The sequence below is a fragment of the Coenobita brevimanus genome, chromosome 65 (genome assembly GCF_032717465.1).
Source record: "Coenobita brevimanus isolate Jiangsu-jjx chromosome 65, ASM3271746v2, whole genome shotgun sequence".
In the NCBI taxonomy this organism is placed as follows: Eukaryota; Metazoa; Arthropoda; class Malacostraca; order Decapoda; family Coenobitidae; genus Coenobita; species Coenobita brevimanus.
In genome coordinates this window covers 37932740-37954040 of record NC_137018.1, presented here as the reverse complement: position 1 = coordinate 37954040, position 21301 = coordinate 37932740, and the positions used below count along the sequence as shown (strand labels likewise).

The following is a 21301-nucleotide window of genomic DNA, read 5'->3' as shown; positions in this document are numbered from 1 at the left end:
ACCATTGTACACAGCTGCGAGCCACACCACAGCCGCAAACGTGCGTGAGTCCTACTATAGGGCTAAGTCTAAAGTTACTGATGATTTAGAGGATAATGATGATGATGATGTTATCCTAGCTGACACTTTTCTTGCTAATTTGGACCACTCACCAGATGAGGCAGTACCCCGTAGTGTTGATAATTTGTCTCGTCAAGAGTTGGTTGAGTTGCAGGTTGCTGACCCTGAGTTGAAAGGTCTAGCTAACTCTGCTTACAGTGAAGAAGAGTCAGCCGGTGCTTCTACTTGTTATTATGTAAAGTCAGGAGTACTTATGAGGAAGTGGAGACCCCCAACAGCATCAGCCGACTGTGAATGGGAGGTTGTACATCAAGTTGTCATCCCTCGTGTTTGTAGGCAGGATATCATTAGAGTGGCTCATGATTCCAGTTTGGCAGGACACCTTGGAGTGAGGAAGACTGTGGCACGCATTTTGAAACACTTCTACTGGCCAGGTATTTTCAGGGATGTTTCCTGGTATTGTAAGTCTTGTCACACCTGTCAAGTTGTGGGGAAGTGTAATCAGACTGAAAAGGTTGCACCTCTAGTTCCCATTCCTCCTTTTGAGGCGCCTTTCACCCGTGTGATGGTGGATATTGTGGGCCCTCTTCCTAAGACTTCTTCAGGATTTTCTTATGTGTTGACCATGATTGATATGGCTACTCGTTATCCTGAAGCCATTCCACTTAGAAACATCTCAGCAAAGAACGTGGTTAAGGAAATGCTAGGGTTCTTCACAAAGTTTGGTCTGCCTAAGGAGGTACAGTCAGACCGGGGAAGTAATTTCATGTCAAACGTTTTCAAGCAGTCTCTGAAAGAGTTGGGCATCACCCAGATCACGTCTTCAGCTTACCATCCCCAGACCCAAGGAGCGTTGGAGAGATATCAAACACTCAAATCGATGCTCAAGAAATACTGTTTGGAACATCAGAAAGACTGGGATAAAGGTCTTCCATTCGTTGTATTTGCTGCAAGAGAATCTCCAAATGAATCACTGGGCTTCTCACCTTTTGAACTACTGTTTGGCCATGAAGTAAGAGGACCCCTTAAGCTACTCAAGGAATGCTGGCTGTCGGAGGAAGATGACGTCAACCTGCTGGAGTATGTGATGAAGTTCAAAGAACGGCTGTCCACTGCTTTACAGCTGGCGAGAGAGAATTTAGGAGCTGCTCAGGAGAAGATGAAGACTTGGTATGATAAGAAGTCCAGGTTACGCCACTTTCAGCCAGGAGATCAGGTTTTGATTCTGCTACCAGTTCATGGGCAACCTCTTCAAGCCAAGTTTAGTGGCCCTTATTTCGTGGAGAAGAAACTCAGTGATGTCAGCTATGTCATCGCCACACCAGATCGTAGAAAGAGCAAGCAACTATGTCACATCAACATGCTAAAGTTATATCACAGGCGGGACGAAAATAATCCAGTCTGCACTGTAGCTGTTCCACCCGAGTCTACAAGTGAAGTTCTCCCATGCAGCATGAGCCTGAGTGATAGTTTGGGGAAGAATCCTGATATCATGAATGATCTCCAGACTAAGCTTTCTCATCTACCTCCTAAGGAAAGGCAGGAGTTTTCGGCATTACTGCAGGAGTACCCGCAAGTGTTCCGTGCTACTCCAGGAAGAACCACTGTGTTGATGCATGATGTCGATGTTGGAGATGCAAAGCCAATTAAATTGCCTCCTTACCGTGTGAACCCAGTGAAAGTTCCTCTCATCCAGAAGGAGCTTGGCTACCTGTTGGACCACAAGATGATTGAGCCCTGTCAGAGCGAGTGGAGTTCTTCTGTCACTCTGGTCCCCAAGCCAGGTGGGTCACAGCGGCTTTGCATTGACTACAGACGTTTTAATCAGATAACCAAAACAGACACTTACCCTCTCCCTCGTGTGGAAGATTGCATAGACAAGATCGGAAAGGCTAGGTACATAAGTAAGTTTGATTTGTTAAAGGGATACTGGCAAGTACCTATGACTGAGCGTGCTAGGGAGATCTCATGTTTTGTACTATTAGGAAAGACTTTTGCATGGTCTGTAGTGCCATATACAGATTGTTTTAGAGTAATAAGAAATTTCCTTTGTAAATTTCTTTTTTCTTTGTGGGGAGGTGTTACATAGCCTATGATTTCATCATCCTTTGTGTAATTTTAACGCTCAGTATGCTGCATGTTTGATCACGAGCGTGTTCTGCCTCAGTTCCCCCTTCTACCGTTATAGTAGAGTAAGTCGTTCTCTCTGTTGCTTAGAGCGGGATTATCAGCTCTTTGTCCCCATGGCTTCATTTGCGCGTCGTGCTTACAAGTTGTATCAGGCTCTGCTGGCCCCTATATAATGAGCTCAGTCTCTGCATCATTGCCACTTAGATCTGCTCCTCATTTTGTTCACATCTCTGTCCTCCCCTGTACAGATATTATTATTGTGAGTGCTCAAGAAGTCTCCAACCATCTAGCAGCTGTGTGTAATTTGAGTATAACTGTTGTTGCATTTTTTCTTGTACTGTATAGCATAAGTTTAATTTGTAGGCCTAGTGAAGTTTTTGTAATTCATGTAGGGATCTTTATGTCAGTCATTTTTGATAAAAGTTTGTATCTGTAATTATTTATCTGGCATTCACTGAGTATTATCTGGTGGCTGACTTAGATAAATTTACTCCTGCTAATTTCGTGTTAATAGAGGCTATTGCAGTTAACCATATATTTAACCTGTTTATTTGCCATTACATTATCCTTATGAGTTCTGAATGTTTTGTTGTTAGTTTGTGCATTAAACTTTAACTTGTAATTTTACCTAACTCTTTTGTTTTGAACCTGGAACTTTACGGGACAGTAGTGACTCTTCGTATTCTCACTTAAAGTGTACGTTATCTTTCTCTGTTCCGTAACAATATATATATATATATATATATATATATATATATATATATATATATATATATATATAATATTGAACCATGGGGACATCACACAACCTTGTCGCACGTCTACACCGATCATGAACCATTCACTTAAATGTCCATTAACCCTTACACATGCCTCACTACCATTATAAAAGCTCTTGACGGCACCTAGCAGCTTACCATCTACACCGTACAGTACATGCATAAAACTTTTCACAATCCCTCTCTGTCCGCTTTGTCATATTCTTTTTCCAGATCCATGAACGACATAAACACCTTATGGTCCTTCTCACAAGCCTTCTCTGCTATCTGTCTCACTGTAACTATTTGATCCACACATCCTCTGCCACCCCTAAAGCCACACTCTTCATCACTCACTAGGACTTCTGAGATCTCTCTTACTTTCTCTATAATAATTCTTCCATCTACCTTCCCTACCACACTCAATAAACTTATCCCACGATAATTCTTGCACTCACTTTGCTCACCTTTATTTTTGTTCAGGGGTACAGTCACAGCCTTTTTCCACCCTGCAGGCCCAGTTTCACTCATCCATGCCTTCTTACATATCTCCAACAAGCACTTCATTCTACTCTGTCCACTACACTTAAGCATTTCTGCATATACCTCATCAACCCCAGCTGTTTCCTCATTTTTCAGCCACTTCACAGCACTCTTTACCTGCGCGAGTGTCACGTCTCCTGGCACTGCAGTCCTCTGCACTCACCCAAAACCAATCATGTTTACAGCTGCTCTGCTCTCTCTATTCCCATTCATCAGGCTTTCAAAATATTCTTTCCATCTGGTCCTTATTTCCTCCCCGTGGGTTAATAATCTACCACCTACATCCTTCACACCATCACATTTCTTTCCACTTTCACTTCAACATTTCCACACCCCTTTCCAGAATAACTTCCTATTTTCAGAGTAGTTCGCATTCATTTTTCTTCCTAGCTCATCATTTACCTCCTTTTTCGTCTTCACTAGTCTCTTTACGTGCTTCTTGCTCTCAGTATATTCAGTTCTCATTTCAACTGAACCCCTGTCCTGTAACCACTTTAGCCACATCTTCCTCATTTCTTCCACCGTTCTCTTAACTTCCTCATCCCATCATGCCGTACCTTCTTCTTTGTTGTTACTCTTGGCACACCACACACTGCTTTAGTATTCCTAAGTAAGCAATCCCTATATGCATTCCGCAGGCTGTCCAGATCCTGTCCAGATCCAATTAATTCCAATTCACTGATTTAAACTCCTTTACTTTGGTCCTGTAATCATCTGCCATTTCTTTGATTCTCAGCTTCTCAACTTTCAGTCTTTCTCCCTGACTGCTCCTCTCAGCTTGATCTTGCATACCACAGTCATATGATCTGATAGACCTCCACATCGTCCTCTCACGGCCCTCGTATCAGCAACCATTCCCATCATCGACCTCTCTACGAGCACGTAATAAATCAGGCTTCTTTCAATCCTACATTGGCCCATGAGGAGCGTAGGAGCCCGGGGCAAGGCAAGTTGGTCCTGACATTTGATGAGAGTGACCAGCATCACTCATCCCTGAGTGGCATTACATGAGCAGTTAAACTTAACCATCCCTTGGATATAAACCTTCACCGGTTCAATCCGACAGGAGCACTGTAACTACCCACTAAACCACCAGGCACCAAAATTTGGTTATATGGTTACCACCCAGCATAATAAATGGTTTCCTGATGTACAGGAAACCATTTGGCTTGTCACTCAGTGTAGAGTCATCCACAGGCAGAAGGAAGAGGAAAGAACGAAGGAAAGAAAGACAGAAGAGGGAGTGGAAAGTCACCCGTAGGCAGAAGGACGAAGAAAGAATGAAGGAAAGAAAGACAGAGGATGAAAGGAAAGAAGGATGGAGAGGAAAGAGCAGACACCCGAGCAGCACTACATCGATATATATATATATATATATATATATATATATATATATATATATATATATATATATATATATATATATATATATATATATTATATATTATATATATATTTATTTATTTATACTGTATATATATAATGTCTATATCTATCTATCTATGTCTATATCTATCTATCTATCTATCTATATACTGTATATATGTCTATCTATCTATCTATCTATCTATAGCCCGACGCCCTAATCCCGCAAAGGGTGGCCGCAGACAAAACCCCTCCAAGTCGCTTTGTCACCCATCATTTGACTACCCTCCCCCCAACTCACTCCCCCCTCCCTCATATACCTCTCAACTCCATCCCTCCACCTTATCCTCGGTCTTCCCCTCCCTCTCCCTCCCTCCACCTCACCTACGTACACCCTCTTAGTCTTGCATTGTCCATTCTCTCCACATGTCTAAACCACCTCAGTGTATTTCTCCTAATCTTCTCAACCACATCCACATCCATCCCACAACGTTCTTTCACTTCTTCATTCGTCAACCTATCCCTCCGTGTCACTCCACATGTTCCCCTCAAGTAGCTCATTTCCACTGATCTCACTCTTGACTTGTTCCCCTCTTGCAAGGTCCATGCCTCGCTTCCATAGGACAGGGTAGGGATCACAATACTATCATGCAGTGACTTCTTATCTTCCATACTCACCTCCCTATTTCTCGTCACTGCTTTCAGTGAACCAACAACCTTACTTCCCTGCTGTACCCTTTCACGCACTTCATCCCCCAAGGTTCCATCCTTAGTCATCACACTACCCAGGTACTTGAATGCACTCACATTCTCTATATCCTCGCCATCCAGCCTCACTGTACATTCTATGACTTCATTCCTCTCAAACACCATAACTTTACTCTTGCTTACATTAACTTTCAGATTCCTCTTCCTACACACTGTTCCAAATCCATTCACCAAACCTTGCAACTCCCATTCATCTTCACTCAACAATAGTGTATCATCAGCAAACAACAACACTAGAATCTTCCAAATCTCACCCTCATTCATTAGAGCCACCCCCACATCCACTGCCCTACCTTGCATCTCCTTTACAACCCCATCCATGTATATATTAAACATCCATGGAGACATCACACAACCCTGTTTCAGTCCCACACTGAGATCAAAGAACTCACTCAGCTCACCATCCACTCGCACCGTAGCCCTAGCTCCTTCGTACATACTCTTCACAGCACTCAACAATTTCCCCTCCACTCCATATATTCTCAATACCTTCCACATACCTTGTCTATCTATTCTGTCATAAGCTTTCTCCAAGTCCATGAAGACGGGATACACTTTCTTTCCCTTCTATAGATACTTCTCCACTAAACATCTTTGAACAAATATCTGATCTACACACCCTTTTCCCTTCCTAAATCCCCCTTGTTCTTCTCCAACTAGCTCCTCTGTTATGTGCCTAATTATCAGTGAGTATTCTACCATATATTTTTCCAGTCACACTAAGAAGGCAAATACCTCTATGGTTACCACATACTTCTCTCTCCCCTTTTCCTTTGTATAAAGGAACATTTATACCTGATTTCCAGTCCTCCGGAACCCTTCCCTCTTCCCAAGCCAATCTACATAACTTCCATATCCACTCCACTACAATCTCACCGCCATACCTCAGCATTTCACCACACACTCCATCAATTCCTGGGGCCTTTCCCATCTTGATCTTCTTCATTGCTTCCACTATTACTGCCCTACTGATCTCTTCCTCCCTTCTCGCATCTCTCCTTCTCCCAGCCATTCCCCAACCACTTGTACTCGCATTGCTCTCACTCTCTACATTCAACAAATCCTCAAAGTGCTCCTTCCATCTCCTCAATTTCTCTCTCTTCTCCACCAACAATCTATTATTCCTATCTTTCACTCCCCTACTATTACCCCTTTCACACTGCCTTACTTTCTTTACCTCCTTCCAATACAATTTCTTACTCTCCCTCCATTTCACACTCAGATCCCTCCCAAACTCTTCATCTACTTTCTTCTTACTCTCCTTCACCAATCTCTTCACCTCCCTCCTCCTGCTCACATATACCTCTTTCTTCTCTCTCTCATCTTCTCCCCTACCTCTACTCGCTAGCAATTCACTATATGCCTTCTTCTTTTGTTCCGCAGCTCGTTTAACCTCATCATTCCACCATGCTGTCCATTGCACACCCCTGCACCTCCTCCTCACTCCACAAACCACCTCATACGCTGCACCTATCTCTTCCGTGAATATCTTACGTACGTCTTCCACCCCTTCCATCTGCTCTAACTCATACCTTCCCAATGTTTTTTTCCACTATGCTCTTATACTCTGCCATTCTCTCACTGTCTTGCAATTTCTCCACTCTTCTCACAGATGTTTTCTCCTGTCTTCCCCTTCGTCTCTTCAACCATTTTCTTTGCAGCCTTACCTTGGCCATCACTAGGTGATGGTCCGAGATTCCATTCCCCCACCCTCTCCACACTTTTGCATCCACCACTTGTCTTCTCATTCACTCATCCACATACACATAGTTTTTGATTGCCTTTCGTTCAACAAGTTCACCATCCATCCTCCTCATAACTCTCCATGTATACCTGTGGATCATCTTATGCCGAAAGTAGGTGTTAGCTATTGCTAACCCCTTACCAGCACAGATGTCCAACAAAGCACTACCATTCCCATCTACTTCAGCTGGCACACCCCACTGACCAACTACTCCATCCACTCGTACATTCCCGACTTTGCCATTCATGTCTCCAATCAAAAACACTCTCTCACTCCTCTCAAACTTGTCCATACATGCTTCTACACTTGCCCAAAACTCATCTTTCACTCTTGCCACTCGGTCCTCTGTCGGCGCATACACACACACAATCGCCCATGCGTGTATACCTACTTTCATCCTTACCCATACAATCCTTGCACCCACTGTCCCATACTCTCTTATATTCTCCTTCCACTTCTTGCTTATCATCAGGCATACTCCCTCTCTTGCCCTCTCATTCTCATTAACTCCTGCACATACAGTATTCCTAAACCGTATTCCCAAGCTCTCACCCTTTCATTTCTCCATTTAGTTTCAGTCAGGCCACATATATCCACTCTAGCATCCTCAAGCACCTGCACAATCTCTCTCTCTTTCACTTCATCATTCACTCCTCTCACATTCCACGTCCCCACCCTAAGAATGTCCTTTGTCTGTTCCTTAGTCGTCAAAGTATGGTCCGTCCTGGTCCGAGGCACTTTATTCGCTTGTTTAGCTAGTTCTTTTTACGGGGTGGGGCACTAACCCACCACCAACCCTTTTAGTTGCCTCATACGACAAGCAGGGATACTGGGGGAGTATTCTTGAAACCCCCCCTACCCCCAGGGGGGATATCATATATATATATATATATATATATATATAATCTCATCTCTCATCTCATCAGCTGTTTGTGTGTCCACTGCAGGACCGGCCTATCCCGACCGAAGTGGGGACGATACAGCCAATGTATCGCTACCAAGTGGCTTAGGCTGTCTAGTAGAGATTGTATGTAGGGTGAGAAGTGCTTGTAAGTGTAACTGTAGTGTTGGGGTGGCTTTGGATGTGTGTGTAGTCTGTGAACCAAGTGTAATCGGCCCACGCAAGCCGACTGAGTGCAAGCATACTTTATAGTATGCGACACTGGTTCAATAACAGCATCCCTTGTGTCCGCCAATGCAGTACGTGGCCTGAAGAACGCTCCCAAAGTTTATTACCCTGGCGGGGCGCGAACCCTCGTTCTTCAGTGTATGAAAACGCACACTTTACCACAGAGGCACCTCTCTCTCTCTCTCTCTCTCTCGATATATATATATATATATATATATATATATATATTTGTGTGTGTGTGTGTGTGTGTGTGTGTGTGTGTGTGTGTGTGTGTGTGTGTGTGTGTGTGTGTGTGTGTGTGTGTGTCCCCCCGCAGAGTTCGTTAAATCTTAGGCCAGTTTTGATAGGGTTAAGAATTTCATTTATGCTTTAAATAATCCATCTTTTTATTTCTTTTCGCAGAGTTTTTAAAATAGGTTCGTTTCTTAATTGAGACAAATTCGGACAAAGGCGATCAGCAAGAAAAAAAAGAAAAAAAAAACAATATGTGGAGTCTGTACTGGCGGGGGTAAAACTTTCACATATGCTTCCAGTGGCCCATCTTTCCACTGTGTACAGTATGCATTGTATACCACCTCTTCCATTTTATTTATTTTTTTTCCCTCAGAGTTTGTCAAGGAGTTTGCACGTGAATTAATAAGCTCTTCTGACGATGAGCCGTTCAACAAGGCCACGTCGAGACTGTACAACAACACTGTGGGTCTGCACCAAAACAATGTGATGGTCAAAACGTTCACAGGCATAGTGCTGACGTTCATGCCCAGCAGAAAGACGCTCCTGGATCGGGTGAGGTTGTTGTTTATTCGTCCTTTTGTCTGGCTACCTACGATTCCTTTTTTTTTTTTTTTTTTTTTTTTTTTTTTTTAAATGTTGACCCTTACGAAACATGCGCTTATAAACAAGTTGAGAGCTTTAGTTTATTTGTACCTTTATCTGTCTCCCCGTTATCTTCTGTATTTATCTTATCAATGTACTTCTTTATTTATTTATTTATTCGTGTCTTGATGTTGAACCTAAAGAGACAGATGCTCACAGAAGGAAAGGTTTAATCTCTACGTCTGTCTTCGTATGGTTATCTGTATTTATATAGCCTGTCAGTCACTAAGTCACTATTCAGTCTGTCTCATAATCTGCATCCACCTTGACGCCCTGTGTGGCTGCCTCACCGGCATTAGTTTTGTAAACAGCGCGAATAAAAGTTAGGTTAGCTAGTCCTAATTTTCCTCCCAGCCCTTTAGAGATATAGTAGGTGTCTATATCTGTTTCCTGAGATTGCCTTTGCTTACTCGCCTCTGGAGTATACCCTCCACTGATCGCTCTGGGGTGTGTTACACACAGGCGCGTCCTCCCGAGAGTGGATTGAGAGGGTAATCTCAGACTATAGTAGCCGCAGCGAGAAATGAACGCTGTGGTGGGGCAGCCGGGATGACCTGGGATTCCCCCACTGTAGCCATATTTACATGTCACCGACCATCGGCCACCGCTGCAGCCCCGCTCCATGATCCTTACCCTGTGTCTCTGGCTTTCTCTTTCTCTCTCGGTTTCTATATAAACTGCTGTATTTCCGAAACTAATTATGAAATTATTATGACTTTTGTTCCACACCACCTTTGAGGTAAAAATCAAGGAGAGTTTTCTGTATAAAGGTTTCCCCCCCCTCCTAAATGTGGCATATGAGCGGGGGAGTGCGGCCTTGCCGATACCTCCGCCTGACCTATAATTATACACTCGCCAGAACTGACCTGCCCTCAGACAAGGGGGGGGAAACCTTTATACAGAAAACTCTCCTTGATTTTTACCTCAAAGGTGGTGTGGAACAAAAGTCATAATAATTTCATAATTAGTTTCGGAAATACAGCAGTTTATATAGAAACCGAGAGAGAAAGAGAAAGCCAGAGACACAGGGTAAGGATCATGGAGCGGGGCTGCAGCGGTGGCCGATGGTCGGTGACATCCTACCTCTATGGTCGGTGACATGAGGATATGGCTACAGTGGGGGAATCCCCGGATGACCGGCTGCCCCACCACAGCGTTCATTTCTCGCTGCGGCTACTATAGGTGTGTCTTCCCCGGGTGCTCTGTCCCTTGCTTGTTTTTCTCCTTCTTCCCACTTCCCCCATTAGGGGGGAGTGGTTACTATGTCGGACGCCCCTGCCGCCTCCCCCCCCCCTTCAGGGGGGAAGGTGGTCCTGACGACAACGCGACTGTCATACAGACAGACAACTCCCAGACTGAACGGCCCCGGACATGCCCTCCGCTAGACATTGACATGAAAAATGCCTGTTTTGTTTTACTGCATGCGGTTGGTTTTACTCCCCTGTCCAGCCTTAATCCCTTCATTATCAAGGTGATTGATGGATGTGAAGGAGAAGTGAAACAGATGAAAAAACTTGCTAGTGGAGATCCTCTTGTAAAGGCTGCAAACTCGTCCCAGGTTAAGGATTTGACGAAGCAGAGCAATTGTTATGATGTTGAGCCGAGGATCCCACATTCCATGAATTCCTGCAAAGGTGTTATCATCTGCAGGGACCTCATGGTAATGGAAGAGGACGACATTATCTGTGAACTTGCTCAGCAAGATGTAAATGATGCCCATTTTATAACTTGTTTCCAGGAAGGCATAAGGACGAAGACAGCCACAATAGTCTTGACTTTTGGCAAAGTATCTCTTCCTACTAATGTGAAAGTAGGATATGAAATTATTAATGTGAGACCGTACATCCCCAATCCCCTTCGTTGGGGAAAATGTCAGCTCTATGGACACCACGAAAAGACTTGTCGGGCTTCCAACTTCGTGTGTGGCAAGTGTGCGGCTGTAGGACACTGTGCTGACCACTGTACTGTACATCCGAGACTGAGTGTTGCTTTCACTGCCAGGGCGCACACTCCACTTCCTCAAGGGTTTGTCCCAAGTGAAAGGAGGAGAAGAAGGGCTGCACAGTGAAAGTGACGGAGGGCATATCCTTTTATGATGCAAGGAAGAAGGTGAAGGAGTTGCATGCAACTCCCAAGCCTAATGCCTCCTATGCATCGGCGGTTGTGTCCCGTCCCGTGATGTGCACCATAAAGACACAGACTGACCTTACCTTCGCTCCTCATGCCACTCACCCTACCTCTCAGTCTAGACCCCTTGTACGTTCCAACTCTCTTACAGACATCCCTGTCGCTACTTCCTACTCTCAGGCTGCCGCTGCTCCTTTGCAGTCGGTGCGACTAAATTCGAAGTCTGACAAGGCTAAGATTAATCTGACCACTCTCACCAAACAGTCACGTCCTCTTGTTCTTCCTGCTCCTGGTCCAGCGAGGGAGAGAAAGATCAGCTCTTCCTCGGTGGAGTCTGGGACCCTTGTTATTTACGAAAATATGGAGGTTTCCGTCAGCAATCACCGGGAAAAGTCCTCCGGTAGCCACTCGCCTGGTCGTGGGGGGCATAAAAAAACTAAGCATACTGGCAACCCTCGTAAATCTTAAACCGCCTCATTCACTATATTACAGTGGAATTGTTGAGGTGTTGGGAATAAGTTACAAAATATAGCAATCTTGCTTTCACTACACAGGCCAGACGTTGTTTGTTTACAGGAGATGCGCCTGGAGGATCCATCTGATCCTCCAGAGTTCAAACACTACCATTCGTATAGAAGATATGAAGGTCACGGAGTTGCCATATACACACACAAATCACACCTGCAAACGGAAGTGATTCTAAATTCTACTCTGGAAGCTGTCACGTGCAGAGTAAAATTTAATAACACGTATCTGTCTATTTGCTCTCTGAACTGTCCTCCACACAGCCTCATTGATAGTGATGCTTTAAATTCACTATTTGAACATCTTCCTGGCAATAAGTTAGTGTTGGGCGACTTTAACACCCATCACTATCAATGGGGTAGCTTGAGGATTGATGGTCGTGGGGAGCAAATAGCCGACCTAATACTATAGTCCAGCCTCTGTCTTCTGAACGATGGTAGAGCGACTCATGTGGATGATCGTACTGGTAACTTTTTGGCCATTGACTTATCTTTGGCCTCCCCTGGTATACATCAAGATTTCTCAAGGGACCCTTATGACGACTCCTTGGGAAGTGATCATTTACCCATCTGTCTTTCTTATACACGCGACATCGTTTCAGACCCTCCACCTCCAAAATTTAACTATAAGCAAGCACATTGGGGATCCTTCTCAAGGATTGCCAGTTTAGATATATCTGGGGAGACCACAGATGTTAAGGTCGAAAATTTAACAAAATCCATATTACACGCAGCTGAGGCTGCTATTCCCAAGACTTCCATAGTTCATGCGAAGCATAGAGCACATTGGTGGACGCCGGATTGCCGACAAGCATTAAGGAAACGCAATAGGAGATACAGGATTTTTGATAGTCAGCCCACTGAGGAAAATTTTATTGCATACACACAGGCACGGGCTGAGGCAAGGAGAATAATAAGAAGGGCCAAACGTGACTCCTGGCGATCCTTTGTGTCCACGGTGACTTGTACAACACCATTAAGTAAAGTCTGGTCCACTATAAGAATATTAAATAATAAAGGCCCATACTTCCCTATCACCACCCTGCAGGTAAACACCACCATCTATGACGAGCCCGTGTACATTGCTAACATCCTTGCCATGAGTTTTTCTCATGTCAGTAGCTCAGCCAATTATGATCCGCGTTTTCAACATCAAAAACGCACGGCTGAGCTACAGATCATAGACTTTGCCACAGAAGACGTAGACTCCCTGTATAACCAAGAGTTTACGCTAGATGAACTGCTCCTTGCCCTTAAATCCTGTAAAGACACCAGCCCTGGACCAGACACCATCACGTACATCTTAATCAGGACAACCTGATTAAGATGTTAGCATTGTACAATGAGATTTGGGCGTCTCGAACGTTCCCAGACTCATGGCACACCGATACCCAAAGAGGCTGGCCGTCTTATGAATCCCACTTCATTTCGTCCTATTGTGTTGACTTCTTGTCTATACAAGGTCATGGAACGAGTGGTAAACAATAGGCTTCTTTTTGTTTTGGAGTCGAAGAATTTGTTAAATGATCAACAATGTGGCTTCCGTAAATACTGTACAGAAGTTCACTAGATCATTTAATGAATTTGGAGCATTTCATTTCAGAGGCATTTGCCAATAAAGAATTCTTGACAGGGGTATTCTTGGACATCCATAAGGCCTATGACATTACATGGCGACACGGTATACTAATGAAGCTCTATGCTTATGGTTTAAGAGGAAATTTGCTTATTTTTGTTTCAAATTTCTTAAGGGACAGGACTTTCTCTGTCAAACTGCTCCGTAACGTAACATGGATATATTTATCCAGGAAAATGGGGTGCCTCAGGGAAGTGTGCTTAGTCATACTTTATTTAGCATTATGATCGATGATATTCTGTCATCAGCTCCCATCCCGAGGAATCTTAAATACTCGCTCTACGCTGATGATTGTGCAATATGGCACTCTTCCCATAATGCACAATTTTCGTCTGGGCGGATTCAAGCAGCCTTAGACTCCTTCCACCACCAATAGGCCTTGCAGTGGGGATTTAAGTTTTCCGTCCCTAAGTGTGCCGCTGTAGTTTTTATGACTCGTCACGTACCTAATTTATGCTTAACTTTTGATAATCAGGTGGTACCTTTTCAAAATTCTATAAAGTTTTGGAGAATACATTTTGATCGTCGTTTGAAATTCAAAATTCGTGTTAATAATTTGCTTGCTCGTTATGATAAACCAGTAAATGTCCTTAAGTACCTAGCGAGTACTACATGGGGTGCCGACAGAAAATCTTTATTAATGGTGTATAAGTTCCTTATTCTTTCGAAGCTAGACTATGGCGCACAGGTGTATGGCTCGGCATCCGATGCCATGCTGAAAGGATTGGATGTGTTGCAGAATAAATGTTTACGAATGTGTCTTGGAGCCGTCCAGTGTACCCATGTAGCTCGTATGGAAGTGGAGGCAAATGTGCCTCCCCTCCGTATATGCCATGACCACCTGGCTTGGTCCTATGGACTCAGAACAAGGAAAAGTAATACCGGCAATGTGGCCTGTACCCCCCTGCATCAATACCACCATCTTCTGCGAGGGATGCATCGGCCACTTGCCATTTGCCTCCACTTACTAACTCAGGAGCATGGTGTGGACCTCAGTGACCGTGACAAGTTGGTGTTTAAAAATATAGCGCCTTGGGAGCCACCTGGCTTTACTGTTGATGTATCATGGCTCCCAGCACCAAAGACCAAGGCACCGGAGGCGGAGGTCCACCACTTGTTTTGTAACATCATTGTGCATCACTTGGGGTCCCACCAATTGTACACCGACGGCTCCAAGCTGAGTGAATGTGTGGGTGTTAGTGTGTGGTCGACTGAATGTGCACTCAGGTATCGGCTGCCGACTCATACATCTGTGTTTACCTCCTAACTTTTTGCTGCTGATATAGCCATAGACTATGCTCTCAATTCTAGGCATGACTCATTTGTCATAATTTCGGATTCAAAATCAGCCTTTCAAGCAATTGCATCTTGCACTACGGACTCTCACGAGATCCAGGACCGCATTGTTAATAAGTTACATTCATCCAACAAGTCATTCATGCTGACCTGGGTGCCTGGTCATTGTCGCATCTTCGGCAATGAGCAGGCTGACTTACTGGCAAAGTCGTCTGTAGAGCTCGAGGAGACTTGGGACGTTCCTTGTGATCTACGGTCGAGTCTCTCTCGGAAAGAAATCAATAAATCTTCTGTGGCAAGGTCAGTGGACCAGACTAAATATTCGAACGTGTAAGCCGTACCTGGGCGACTGGGACTCTCCCAACCGTCCCAGTCGCCTGGAAGAAAACGTGTTGGCTCGTTTGCGGCTTAATGCCACCATCCTAATACACATGAAACCTTACATGGAAAAACGATTCCCACCGCAATGTGACATCTGTGATGCGGTGTTATCTATCAATCATATCATCCTGTGTTGTGGGCGATTTATTCGTGAAAGGGCTTCACTTATAAATTAGTGCGGCGCAGCAGACGTCCCATTCACCCTTTCCACCATCCTGGGTGATGGGGACATTGTTATGACTGATAAATTGATGGCTTTCTTGAGAGAGACCTGACTAATCAGAGTGATGTGACTTTTTTACTATATGGTTATGGTTTTTATGGACTGTAAATATGTATACATTGTACTATCAATTAGGGTTGACAGTTGACATATTTGAAATAGTTCCTCCTCCCACTGATCTATTTCTAATATAGATGTCCCCCTACATTAAGCCCCATTCCTCGACTTACAGTCACCTGCTGATGAGTGCAAGTGTGCAATATAGAAAGGTATTGGGCACTTACAGTCGATGGTGGTCTGTTGGGCGAGGTACTTCACTTTTTTGTACAAATTATGTAAATAGATTATACCATATTGTTCAAGTTGTGCTAATTAGGGCCGACAGCTGACGCGTATGGAAATGTTCCTGACTCGTCTGGTTCCCTTTCATATGTTGATGTCCCCCATATTATGTTGTGCCTCGACTGACAGTCACCAGGTAATGAGTGCAGGTATGTAATGTAGAAAAGGCATAACATATCTGCAGTCGATGGTATTCTGTTAGTCGAGGTATTGTTACTATTAGTGTAGGTCTAGCTATTTGTCTCTGTAGGATTTAGTATAGGTTAGCGATTTATCTGTTAGGTGATTAGTTTTAGGGTCTTTAGATTAGGTTTTTCTTTATAATATAAGGTCTAAAAAATATAAATCCAAGAAAAAATAAAAAAATAAAAATACAAAAAATAAATAAAATAATTATTATACAGTACTGTATATGTATGTGCGTGTGCATGAAAGTGTGTCTGTATATATGCATGGAAGTGTCTGTGTGTGTGTATGTATGTATATATATATATATATATATATATATATATATATATATATATATATATATATATATATATATATATATATATATATATACGGCCTTAATGACCAGGGGCTTTGGCCTCAATGGTCGATAGGCAAAAAAAAGAAAGAAAAAAAAAAAAGACTTGTGGTCATTCTGATACACAAGGGACTGCCGGGGGTTTTTCAGTGGTGTGGTGCCACCAGGGGTATTGTCTGGTTCTAGTCTACAGTAGCCTACCTGTTATACTAGGGTATTCCAAGTCTAATGGGGTTCTAAAGAGGGAGGAACACCAAAGCAGGATTCAACACACCTTTAAAGTACAGAGTATACACAGAAGCTCCAAATGGCAAGATAAAAGAATTATTACTGCACAAGCCTCTATATAGAACTTTACAGCCAATATCTCGAGATTTACACATAAGAATGGTCAGTTGAGGAGAAGGGGAATATCTGGAGGGGGGTATCCCGGATATTACACCGACACTCGCCTCTGGGGTACTTTCTGGAAAAGGAAGGGGGCCGGGGTTTGACTCTGCGTCTGCAACAGGTGTTGTGGTGTAGTGAATTATGCCAATAAGGCTAAGGGGGAGATAGGCAACGACCTAGGCTCCAGAAAGTGGAGGCCCAATATCTAGCTCTTTCTCCCTCTTAGCCTGGTGATAGGGTTGTGTGGTTTGTGCCCAGAATGGTTCTGGCAGTGAAGTTGGAAGGTACTCAAGATAGTTGGGACAACAAGTTTGTTACTAAGCCCGGGATTCCTTTCCCGGGGTAGAAGGGCACTCTCTGCCTGTGGGAGGGTATGTGTGTGTTGGGGGGGTGGGACTTGCTCCGGCTTCAGCATCGCACTGGGGAAGCCTGCCGGACTCCAGGGAGTGTGTGGTCTGGAACTCCTGCATTGCCAAGCTGCCTCTAGCAAGCTCAGTCATGCTGTGTCTAGTAAGCATACTGGAACACTGGAACCCCTTCTGCATTGCCAAGCTGCCTCTAGCTAGCACAAAGTTGACGAGCCATCACTGCTGCTGGTACTGGTGGCTCAGTTTGCAATGGGGGCGGTGTGGCGGCTCTGGGCTAGAGGGACTTCCGGCCACAGGGCACGCCAGCTCCCTGTGTCTTTCTTGGGCGAACACTCATATTCCAGTGATCCGGCTTTAGCGTCTCAGAGCGCGTGTATTTTCTACTGCCGCCTTTGGAGCCAGGACTGCGGTAGATCTTTCGGCCTGTTGGGTTGGGGTCCTGGGCATTTTACTAACGTTAACCTCCTACACCATACGAGGGATACTGTAGGGTTAGCTGTTATTAATGCCGGGTACTGAATTTATTGTTTATTACTATTTGCTGTTATTGTTATCATCATCATCATAATGGTGGGTGTACATACATCAGGGGTATGTCTGAAGTCCCTTTTTATTTATAATACTGCCATAAAATTTCAGGTATAGTGTGCATTTAAGCCACTGTTGGCTACTCCACAAACCAGACTGTGCCCTGGTGTATGCTAATGGTTAAGTTCTGATAGGTAGTAATAAGCAGAGTTTTGTGGAGAGGATGGTATGCAGTCAAGTGGTGTGAACGTGAATGCATGATGACAGAATGTGGACAGAGGCTCGTGGGAGAGTGGTCAGTGGTCTTGTGCCATATGCACGGAAGGGACTGGTAGTAACTCAGTGATATTCTTGTTTGCTGTTCATGTAAAGTGCGTAATGTGGTAGGTGGGGGCGCTCACCATCCACTCACTCGATGTAGTGCCGCTGTCGGAGTGTCTGCCCTTTCCTCTCCTCCATCCTTTTTTTCCTTCCATCCTCTTCTGTCTTCCTTTCCTTCATTCTTTCCTTGACCTTCTGCCTATGGGTAACTTCACACTCCCTCTTCTGTCTTTCTTTCCTTCATTCCTTCCTCTTCCATCTGCCTATGGGTGACTCTACACTGAGTGACAAGCCAAATGGTTTCCTGTACACCAGGAAACCATTACTACACTGGGTGGTAACCATATAACCAAATTTTGGCGCCTGGTGGTTTAGTGGGTAATTATTGCGCTCCAATCGGACTGAGCCGGTGAAGGTTTATATCCAAGGGATGGTCGGGGTTGATTGCTCATGTAATGCCACTTAGGGATGAGTGAGGCTGGTCACTCTCATCTTAAATGTCGGGACCAACTGCCTAGCCCCGTGCTCTACGCTCATCATGGGGCAATGTAGGATTGGATGAAGGATGGATGGATGGATGTAAAGTGCGTATGCATGAAATGTAGAAATGTAAATAGTAGACTGCAAGATGTGATCAATCATGAATGTGCAATATGCAAGGGAGTGTGTGTGGTTCAGTCAAAGTTTTTTTTTTTTTTTTTTTTAGTACCTCCGACTCTGGGCATAAACCTAACGCTACGACACACTGGTCAGAAAACGAGTAACATATTAGCTACATTTGCGAGCTGAAATATCAGCAGTCAGTGGGATTCAGCTTGTTACAATGAATACTCAAACAAACCAAATATCAATTGTTCATTGGGGGGGGGGTGAAAAAAAATATTGCATTAGAGCACAAGGTAAGTACAGTATAATAAAAATGGTTTGCAGAATTAGTTAATACAGTATGTTAGCCGTCCCCTGAAGCCTAGCAGGCCTCCTACGTACTCGACACACCTCTACATGTCACCACTTGGGTGCCAACACCTACTGTCTATACCGAATACAGGCTAGGGCTTTATCTATAGGACTGGTGTACTGGTATTAGCAGGGATGTTTTTATGACGTCGATATGTATAATGGTAGATCAGTAAAGTCTCGACGAAATTCAAATTCTTAAACTGTTCCTACCTCCGCCGGGAATTGAACTCATGTCCATTTGGACTGGAGGAAATGACCACAAAAAATGTGGGTTTCACTATATTAATTTTTGTTACTTCGGCAAAATAATTACCGTAGGGTGGTGTCTACACAGGCTAACTCAACTGCAAAAGTAGAAGTGAGTAGAAGAAAACTGGCCATCAAGGAACTATCTGTATGAAAGGTACACGATATGCTTCATATGTGAGGAATGTTATGCACTGTGGAAATGAAACAATAATATAAACATAAGCATACGAGAAGACATTTCGGGGGGGGGGGGGGAAGGAGTCTGCCATGAAAATACCCGACGTTACCCTGATTTCCAAATAAAAACTACCACTTCGTATGTCCACATGACCTGGAGTATGTTGATAACTTAGTAATCATAAGATTATATGAAAACAGAAAGCCCTGATGTTTCAATACGTTACTGTCATAGTACACAAATATGAACAGATATAAAATAATTTATCTGTAAATATTTTAAATGCTTAAAACATCATGTGCAGACCTATAATCACATGAAAAATGATTCTGAGTAAGGAATATTGTTCAGAAAATAAATAAATAAATAAATAAATAAGGAACTTAATATGGAAGATTCCAGACTCGGAGCAACATGGAGAGCTGCCATTAGGTAATTACAATACATTACGATATGAGTTTACCCTCACACACCAATCGATGGATCTGCCCGGACAAATCAGCTTTTGCCCCGGAAAAGACGCACTGTCCTGGTCCTGAGGAGGATGCCGTCTCCCCAGACTCTCGTCTTGTACGCCAGTATAGTAAAAGACAAAGATGTACACGGGTTTGAATATAGTGATATAGGAATAGCAAAGTGTGGTAGGTGGGGGCGCTCACCATCCACTCACTCGATGTAGTGCTGCTCTAGGGCGTCTGCCGTTTCCTCTCCTCTATCTTTCTTTCCATCCATCCTCTTCTGTCTTTCTTTCCTTCATTCTTTCCTCTTTCTTTTGCCTATGGGTTACTTTACATTCTCTCTTCTTTCTTTCTTTCCTTCATTCCTTCCTTTTCCTTCTGCCTGTGGGTGACTCTACATTGAGTGACAAGCCAAATGGTTTCCTGTACACCAGGAAACCATTTACTACGCTGGGTGGTAACCATATAACCAAATTTTGGCGCCTGGTGGTTTAGTGGGTAATAACAGCACTCCAATCGGATTGAGCCGGTGAAGGTTTATATCCAAGGGGTAGTTGGGGTTTACTGCTCACGTAATGCCTCTCACGGATGAGTGAGGCTGGTCACTTTCATCTTAAATGCCAGGACCAACTTGCCTAGCCCAGGGCATCTAAGCTCCTCATGGGGCAACGTAGGATTGGATGATGGATGGATGGATGGAATAGCAAAAGGAATGACTAATGCTGCACTGAGTGACGATATAACATGTGTAGATGTAAGAAGATGCTTGATTTTTTAAAGTGCGAGTGAAGTGATGCCAGTGGAAAGTCTGAGCTGGTTTAGACATGAGTGAATGTCTAAGTGGATGAGCCGCTGTACAGACCTGAAAGTTGAAAGGACAATCCTTGTTGGCAGAACAAGGAAAGCATGGTACTGGGATCCTAAGAAGGGTCCTCAGGGTTAGAGGGCTTAACCAGTAGAAGGCACCATGCGGCTTGGACAGCAGCAGTTAGGTGAAACCCATGCAAGCATGGACCACAGAGTTTCAGAATGCTCTCATTTTCTTACTAACACTTTCTATTAGTATGAATTAGTCTGGATAATTATTATATGTGTGAAATACGGGTATGCATGTATGTATGGGTATGTATATGTATGGGGTGAAGTATGGGTATTTATGTATTTATGCTATTTACTTATATACTGACTACCGCACAATATCGTTAGGTGGGCAGAAAGGTCAAGAATATGATGAATTTATTTTTCGTTGCAGCTGAGTCACGGTGATGCAGGTACAGAGGAGGAGCTGAGGCGAGATATCCCGCGGATGGTGGATGCGATACAGGTTATGTTCAACCACACCCAGAGCCTTCTCCACGACAATAATATGTTGAACCTGCCTTGACCTTACCTGTCCTGCTCTGCCTTGTTTATGCACCGTC

General features: G+C 43.9%; 1 protein-coding gene across 1 annotated transcript in view; it reads left to right on the top strand.

Moving 5' to 3' along the window:
- The window catches only part of LOC145404975 (ceramide-1-phosphate transfer protein-like), a 63028-nt gene extending 41727 nt beyond the window's left edge, over window positions 1-21301 (top strand). The window contains exons 4-5 of the mRNA XM_080276479.1: window positions 9105-9288; window positions 21138-21301. Of these exons, the coding sequence (XP_080132605.1) occupies window positions 9105-9288; window positions 21138-21264 (311 nt within the window). The 3' untranslated portion in view covers window positions 21265-21301. The remainder of the gene's footprint in view (window positions 1-9104; window positions 9289-21137) is intronic.